Source organism: Lycium ferocissimum, chromosome 4 (assembly GCF_029784015.1).
Source record: "Lycium ferocissimum isolate CSIRO_LF1 chromosome 4, AGI_CSIRO_Lferr_CH_V1, whole genome shotgun sequence".
In the NCBI taxonomy this organism is placed as follows: Eukaryota; Viridiplantae; Streptophyta; class Magnoliopsida; order Solanales; family Solanaceae; genus Lycium; species Lycium ferocissimum.
The window spans coordinates 49280184-49289172 of NC_081345.1; the positions used below are offsets into that span (position 1 = coordinate 49280184).

At 31.1% G+C, this 8989-nt stretch overlaps 1 protein-coding gene across 1 annotated transcript; it reads right to left on the reverse strand.

The window, feature by feature from the left end:
* Positions 1 to 1842: 1842 nt before the first annotated feature.
* Positions 1843 to 3404, reverse strand: LOC132054815 (serine/threonine-protein kinase-like protein ACR4). The gene has a single exon (XM_059446788.1). The coding sequence runs from the start codon at positions 2951 to 2953 to the stop codon at positions 1925 to 1927; it is 1029 nt and encodes a 342-aa protein (XP_059302771.1). The 5' UTR covers positions 2954 to 3404; the 3' UTR covers positions 1843 to 1924.
* Between the last annotated feature and the right edge of the window lie 5585 nt (positions 3405 to 8989).

The window sequence follows — 8989 nt, forward strand, 5'->3', positions numbered from 1 at the left end:
ATTCATTTTTTAATTTACATAAGAGATGCAAGTCCCATAGTGAAAATGTTGATTTTATTTTTGTTGTTAATGGGTGTCATTCCTTGTTTAAGATGCTAATTATGTTCGTTTCTTGATTTTTGAGATGTAATTTCATATTTACAAATAAAAAAAAGTCTATTATGTTGACCCGAATAAACTAAAAAGAGATGAACCCGACTCAAATACACGTTCCTAACAAGATGTATATTAAAAAAAATTGTGGCACCCGCCCCCTTCAAATCCTAGATCCGCCTCTGGTTATATAAAAAAAAAATTGGACTTCTAAAATAATGTGTCATTAACACTAATTTTAAAAGGAGTTCCTACCAATATCTTGAGATCACTTGAATCTTTGACATTTAAATAAAAACTCAAAAGTCTCTAATAATTGAATGTTCCTATTTTCTCATTATTCCGTTAAAAGTATGATATATTTATATTTGATAATGATATAACTTTAAACTTTTATTTTATTTTTGATGAGAAATTTTTATAGCCACACGTGTTATGATACATTTAATAGCACAACTTTACAAAAATTTTATTTCTTCTTTTAATTAAATTTCATGGGGCGTCAATATATGTCACGTAAATTAGAGGATACAAATATCAAATTTCACCCACCCCTCCATAATTATATATGCATATAGCCATATAGGACATACTATTATTTAGTGACTTTTTGAATTATTCTATGTTAAGCGACAAGGCTTCCCGAATTTGTGGCTAAGAAGTATAGTCTTATTTATCAATATTTTCGTATCTATTGATTCATCCAAAAATGAATAATGTAAGAAATGACAAGCTATAAAAAGTGTCACTACATTATACTTTAGAAGGAGACAACCAAAAAGACATTAAGAAAAAAAGCGGTCCCCTTAACAATCAAGATTAGGAATCTCTCGTCCACAAGCAAAATAACAACAATAAATCAATTACACACCGTCCTATTGACAAACAGCCGCCCAAAAGCATTTACAATCAAACTTTTAATTATAACAATATCGTTTTTTCGGATATCTTTTTGATTGATGTAGTGAAATACTGCGACAGAAAACATATAATATAATATGAAAATTTTATTTAAAAAAAAAACTTGATTGTTATAGTGAAATATTATTATAAGAAATGACTGTTATGAAAAGATCTTACTATTATAAAAAGGTTTGATGGTATCCCATTGATTTGTTCTTCCCTCAGCAACATCCTATAAAATTCCAGCACAGCATTACAAGATTCAAAGTCAAAGTTCATCTACATTGCCAAATTGTTAATTGCAAAGGCCGCAAGTCCTTCACGGATTGGTTTGACATGATTGGTGTTTGATGTTTTGGAGTTTTTTTTTTTTTTTTTTTTTTTTTTTTTTTTTTTAAGTTTATGAACCAAATCTTGGAAAAAAAAGTTATTTTTTCTTTGAGAGCTTTCAACTCAGTTTTTCAAATCTTTCAAAACCTCAAAAGATCAAAACATTATATAGATAGTATGAACTGCTTAAATAAAAATTGTTGAACAACAAATACCAGATCAGATAATCACAACCACAATGTACTGGATAAAGCACTTTTCTCTCTCTCTCTCGATCGAACGCCATTAGAATAAAGCTTTCTCATTGATGCAAAAACTGAAGAACTTTTCTCTATTGATATTTGGTTGAAAACTAAATTTTCAACAAAGTTTCCAGAAAAAATAATTTTGAACCTTTTGTTCAAATGCTAAAGTTTTTGAAAGATTTGTAAAATAGAATTTAGATTTTCCCCCAAAAAACACTTTTTCAAATTTTAACTCAAATGAGCACTTATTTACAAAAATTCAATAAATAAATAAATAAACAAATTCATATAAACTTTGACATTTCAAACAAATGCCACCTCAGCATGACAATATTTTGTGACTTGACTAATGATCAGAAGCTTAATAATCCAACTTCTAAGCTGTTCAAAATGGCAGCAACTTGGACAATTGAAGGCCTACTCTTTCTTGAATTCCCAACACAAGCTAAAGCAACTTTAGCCAATCTAACAAGTGGCCTAAAATCACTTGGCAACACAAGTCTATTGTCCAAAAGTTCACTAAATTTCATTTCTTTAATCAATGGTAATGCCCATTTCACAAGTAACCCTTGTTGATCACTTCTCCTCCCACTCAACAACTCCAACAAAACCACACCTAATCCATACACATCACTTTCTTTAGAACAACCCCTTTTTTCATTACCAATCCAATATTCATCATCAATATACCCCATTAGCCCTAATTTCCTTTGATCATAATTTCCCAAGAAAAAGTACAATCCATAATCACAAACCCTAGCACAAAATTTGACATCTATTAGAATATTTGAAGGCTTAATGCAACCATGGACTATATGTGGCGCCATAACTTCGTGCAAATATTCTATTCCTCTAGCAGCACCCGCAGCAACTCTCAACCTACAATTCCAATCCAATAGGGACGTGCCATCATCGCGATTTTGATGCAAATAAAAATCAAGACTCAACATACCTCCGAATTCCATAACTACAATTCTCTCCCCGGGAGCCTCCGAAAACCCTAAAATTGGCACGATGTTAGGGTGATCAGCTAAAGAAAGCCATTTCATCATCGACGAGAAACCAAAGCCAGCATTGCTCAAAACTAGCCTTGGATGAATCCTTTTGATGGCAACTTGTTGATCTCCATTTGGCAATATACTTGCATATACAGTTCCTATACGCCCTTGACCGATGATTCTTCGATAATTGAATCCATCCGTGGCTGCATGAATATCCATTAAAGAATAAGAGCATGCAATTTGCTTAGTGGGAAGAGTTTCTTCAGCCTTGATTGGTTTTTTCTTGCAACAAATAAAGAGGAGGATCACAAGAATTGTGATGATAATTGCAAGTAGAACCAAAATAACATTATAAACAATTATGATCTCTCCACGGCTCATCTAGGATTTTAATTTTTTGTTTTTTTTCTCTATAAACTTTGGTGTTGTTATTCAAGGAGAGAGAGTTTAGAAGAAAAGATTTAGCTAGTTGGTTATAATGAATGAGGTGAGAGTATTTTTTTTATGTTTATATATGGAAGTAGAAAGTGAAAGAAAAGGGGAGTATCTTATATTGGACTTGGTGTGTACTCTTTGAAAAAGGTTGATTGGAATTATTGGGAAAGGAAGTTGGAAAATCTAAAGCATTAATTTGGTATACTTTTAGTTCAGGGTTGGCTGCTAACTGTCATTTGACCAAAGAATAGGGGTTTGGTAAAATTCTCATTGTTAAAACAAGTTTATTCTTGTAATATAGTAGAGATTTTTTTTTTCTTTATATATCTAGTATTCGAAATTTACTTGCAAGATGAATTTACATTTGCATCGATTAGACCCCACTAATTAAGGGGAAGCTTTGTACCACTAGTTTTTCTATTTTAAGGTTCGAACCAGAATATTTAATTAATGGAAGAAAGATCTCATTTGTCTCATCGTATTCCTTAATGGTACCTATCTTATAATTGTTTATAATTATGCGTATTATATTTTCTTAGTTTTATTCTTATTCTATGCCTAAAGAGGTTTGAATATTAGTATTTTAAAAGAGAACTAGTTATCGCCCTGTTCTAACTAAAACTTTTACCATGGTAATTAATATGATTGTGAAGAACATTAAAAGCTCCAGTTGACACGTGTCTTTAATTTACAGTATTAATTTTCACAGTACACAACTCTTTTGGAAATATAATCTACCCCATTTAACCAATTTTATAGGGAATTTCCGCCAAGGGCGTGTGGGAAAATATTTTCTGAAAAATATTTTAAAATTTTAATATTTGATTGGTCGAAATAATTTAAATAATTTATTTTGAAAAAGAAATTTCTTAAAAATAAGAAAAATAACCTTTCTGGTGGAGTATTTATGAAAAATAAGTTTCATATATAAGTGACATTTCAGGTTGATGGTGCTCCCCACCTCCAATACCCCATACCCCACGCCTGCCCCAGCCTACTCCCACCCACCTCACCCCCAAACTCCAACCCCACTCTGCCGCCCCCGCCCCCCTCCCCCCACCCCCAAAAAAAAAAAATCCCCCTAACCATTCCTCTATTTCTGGCCTAACTACACAAGAGAATCCGCTCTTAACCACCACTTTAATAGGAATTGCCAGATTTATAATTAATGAATTTTATAATACAATTTTTTTCCTGTAACTATGACTATGAACTATATGAATTGAGCTGTCAAACTTTCAAATCAAGGCCGAAAAAGCTCAATCAATAAATTAAAGAGTATTTTAGAGTGGCTTAATGAAGTTACTTCAGAAGGGGCGGAGTCAGAGACTAAGGTATGGATCCGGTGGAACCTAGAAACTTTGGTTCGAGCTCTGAGTTTGTCTTAAGAAGCTCAATTAATGTACCATCATTAATTTAGAACCCAGTATCATAAAAGAGACTAAGATTCTGAACTCATAAACTTCAATCATGCCTTCGCCTCTACATCCAAGCCTATACTATTTGTCTTAGATTATATACAAATACTTTTGAGACAATATATTTTACTTATCAAACACCAGAATATAAATAAGAAAACATCTTATTTTCAAGAAAAAAGGTTTTTTATTCCTTCGTACCAAACATACCCTAAGTTTCACTGTATTTGATTTTTCCAGAAGGGTACAAAAGTTTGATAAGCTCCTATCATTCAAGAAATATCTATTTTTCGTAGATAAAAGTCATGGCTTTGATGGAAATTTTTTACTACGTGTGAGGCATGCCAGGTATTTGCTTGACAAATGGACTGATGTAGGTCTCACTTTCCAAGCAATTAAAGACCCATACTCTTTTCTTCTCTATATGCAGTTCACTATTTGGTTTTTTCCTTTCTTTTTTGCAACACCTCTTCTTTATTTTATCTCAACTATTTCTCTCTTTTACTTAAATTTTCGTAGCTCTTTCTTATAGTCCTATCAAACAAATGGACCGATATCATTAATATTTATTTCTCTACCCTTCTTTATTCATATACTCTTCTGTCCTTTCACAAATTCATATGGCTGGCTCTTTCTTTTGCCATTAATTCTTGTACTCCTCAACCAAATCAACAGGGAAAAAAAAATTAATCCTTGTACCTCAGAATAAAAAATTAAATTTGTGAAAGTTTTCATTTCACATCTAAAAAAATTAAAGGAACCTCAAAAGGATAAATCTTAAATAAGAAACTCACACAAAATTTATATTTGTGGTAATCACCGGATAGACACCAATGCAACGAGAAAACTACTCCCTCCGTCTCAAAAAGATCGTCTTGATTTGGATTAAGAAGGTAAAACTAACTAACGTTCGGTGTGAATTCGGACATAAAATATTTAATTTTGTTGAATTAAAATTACATATTCAGAAACTATATAATAAGTACTATAAGTCACAATAGTTAACACTTCAAAATAGTTAGAAAGTATTTGAAAAAATTATGGTCAAATAAAATATTTCTGACTATCCAAATAGTGACTAAAGCAGTCTTTTTGGGACGGAGGGAGTAAAAAATATGAAAAAGAGAGAAAATCGGGCACATAAATTGCTCGGCAAGTTCTTCTTCTAATCTCTCTAAAAGTTTCACCAAAACATATCCTTCTTATCTATGAGCAAGTGAAAGCACACACGTAAATACTCTAAAACCTCATTGTCGTTTTCTAACTTCATTTTAAAAAAAAAATCAAATTCTATAGTGGAGATGTACTTATTGTTAAAATTCTCTAAGTTTTGAAGTCTAAAAATCACCAAAAAGAACATAAACAAGGAAAAAATGACTGGAACCTTTATAACGTTCAGTCTTTAGGGGATAAATTTCATAAATCATCATAGATTATGCATTATTTTCATCAAATTAAAGTCACATAATTATATTTTTTTAACAAGAAAATCATTAAAAAATTCACCTTACTACAAAAAAGTCCCAATTGCTTGAAAACCCAACCTTCCGATTAGTGAGAATTTTCTTACTCTACATTTTAACTCTTTTTTTAATTTTTAATCTAATTTATACGGATCCAATCAAATGAGGACTGACTTGACCCAATTTTTTAACTTTCGATAAGTGCTATTCCATCAAAAAAATTATAATTATATTAATCCATTTACGTCTATTTGATTTTTGATAAAAGAAAAGCAAGACTAAAAAGAGAAGTGAAGCTAAAGGAGAGAGGGGCTGACAACGGGACCCACAAAACACTTGTCAAAAGAAAAGGTGCCCTCACACAACTCTTTTTGATTGTGCCTCACCCATAGTAAAAAATTTCGTTTTGATGTTATCTTTTTCTGTTTTTTTCTTTTCTTTCTGAAGTTGATTTTCCATACTGTTGTTTTGCTAAACGAAAAAGCAAGCCTCAATCATTTCATAGCACTATGCAGAATATTCTTTGTGCTTTTTGTACTTTATAAATTATAATGCATTTTCGTTTGGGATGCTTTTTGTCGTTTTAAACAAATTAAACTTGAACGTTTGGTGGAACCAAAAGTAGACATGATTAGAAACAGGGTGCGTTTTGTATAAGATATACTCCATCGTCCCAAAAAAATTATCCTCTTTTAATTTGGCACAAAATTTAAGAAATAAAAGAAGACTTTTGAAATGTGTGGTCCAAAACAAATCTTAGATATTTGTGTGGCTGTAAATCATCTCATAAAGTTAAATTGTTTCTAAATATAGAAATGAGACAATCTTTTTGGGACAGACTAAAAAGGAAAGGAGAACAATCTTTTTGGGACAGGGGGAGTATAATCTTTCAATTCATGTGGCACATTTTTTATTTTTTTTTAGTTTGTCCAAAAAAGAATGTTACATTTTTATAATTAGACATAACTTAACTTTAAAATTTTCCTTTTACCCTTAACGAAATGTTTTATAACCACATAAATATCTAATATTTATTTTAGACCATAAATTTTAAAAGTCTTTCTTCTTTTCTTAAACACTGTGCCATGTCAAACGGTAGCACATAAATTTGGACGGACAGAGTATGTAACATTTTATGCTGACATGATAATCTTTTTTATTACTGTGAGTATATCTCAATCGGCCAAACATATTATTTCTTGCATTTTGATGTTACTAAACTAAGATTATTATCGATAGTAGTTATCTATTGTTGTAGGTAAATCTTAACCAAAGCTAATGGCTAAAAAAGTTGTACGTTGTTGGTGCATATGAATTAAAATCTTTTGCATATAAGGAGTATTTAGCAAAAAAACATGGCCAATATCGGTTTCTGTAGCTAGTATCTTTTTTATTTTTCACCCGGTATCTGATATCTACACTGAGGTTCGATTAATTTAGATTCGTAGCATGTAAGATCCACTAAAAGAGAGAAGCGCTCCTTATATCTGTAGAAATAGTGTCCAGTGGAACCTTTTCGATCCTGCATTTAAGAAATAACCATTGTCATGAAGTTTTAATTCAATGGCAATGTCAGAAATTTCATTTATGAAAATTCGGAACTTCATAATAATGACTTTTTTTCAATTACAATAGCTGAAAAGAGTCTATTTGTAACTTTTATGCTATTTTTTTCTTACAGAGAATTCAAACTCGAAAAACTTTAATTAAAAAGTGGAGGCATGCTGTCCACCCTAACCGGGAGTGGTAGCTAGTACTTCATTTTCCTGTTTATTTATTTGTCGTGACAACTCCTTGTTTCCTAACCTATTAGCTTTTCTGGGGTCCCAATTCCTTGATTTCTGTTTGGTTATTGAGTCTTAGTTATAAGAATATTTAGTTACAACAACCCCAGCTTCCATTCAACCAACCTCATCTAATGCAAAATTCAGATGTGAAAAATCGTACTATTTCTTTTAATATATGCCAATTGGGCTGGATTGCTGGACAGGGTTTGCAACTCTTGGATACTCTGAAATGCACTTATTATTTAGTAACTAGGGTGTACATCGATCAGGTTGGTTCGGATTATTTAAACACCAAACCAAACTAAATGCGTCGGGTTTTTAAATTTATAAACCAAACCAAACCAATAAAATTTGGGTTTTTCAACTTCGGGTTTTCTCGGGTTATTCGGTTTTTTCGGGTTTTCGGGTTTTTTTTCCGAAAACTTCATACAAAACATATGACTTTTATTTCAAATATTTCTTTAGTCCAGGTAAAATACAACTATATAACTAAGGTGTTTCTTAAGAAAATAACACAAAATGTGAGATGGGTGATGACAGCGTATTAAAATATTCAACAAAAAAGACAATAAAATCGGTTAAAATAAGTATTGCTAATTAATAAGCCATAAAGAAAATGACTTTAATATAAAGTTATGCTAAAATAAGTACGCTAATAAGTATTAATTACAAGACAAAAAAAAAATTAAGCTATATATTTTTACGCTCTAAACCAATTATGCAAAATTGAAGAATAGATATCCAAAATTATTGTCATTCCTAGTGTTAGAATTGAATTTCTTTTGTTAGCATTAGTGTTGAGTTGGTTTTGATTTAGACTTTATTTGAGTTACTAACATCCATGGGATATAAAACTTATTGGCTTTAAAGTTCAAGCTTAAAATAATATGATAAAAGACAAAAAACTATGAAAAAAATTAGGAAATATTTACAAATTACATTACAAATAAATATTTTTATGTATAAAATATTTTAAAAATCGAATACACGTAACGTCGGGTCGGTTTGGTTCGATTTGACTTTTTTTAGGTAAAACCAAACCAAACCAAACCAATTATGATAGGGTTTTTTTTTTTCCAACACCAAACCAAGTCAAACCAAACTACTAGTCGAGTTTTTTTCTCGATTTGACTCGGTTTATCGGTTTGGTGCGGTTTGTCGATTTGCTTTGTACACCCCTATTAGTAACAAAAGACTTAATTATATTAGATATTATGTATCATAACAAAATACGGTCATACTAGACTGAATGAGTTAAGGTATTGGAGTGGTGCCTACTGTTATTATTACAAGCCGTAATGTTCTGCCGAAAAG

What these genes read in the sequence shown, in the direction of transcription:
- LOC132054815 (XM_059446788.1), bottom strand. Translation starts at nt 2,953, where the DNA reads ATGAGCCGTGGAGAGATCATAATTGTTTATAATGTTATTTTGGTTCTA.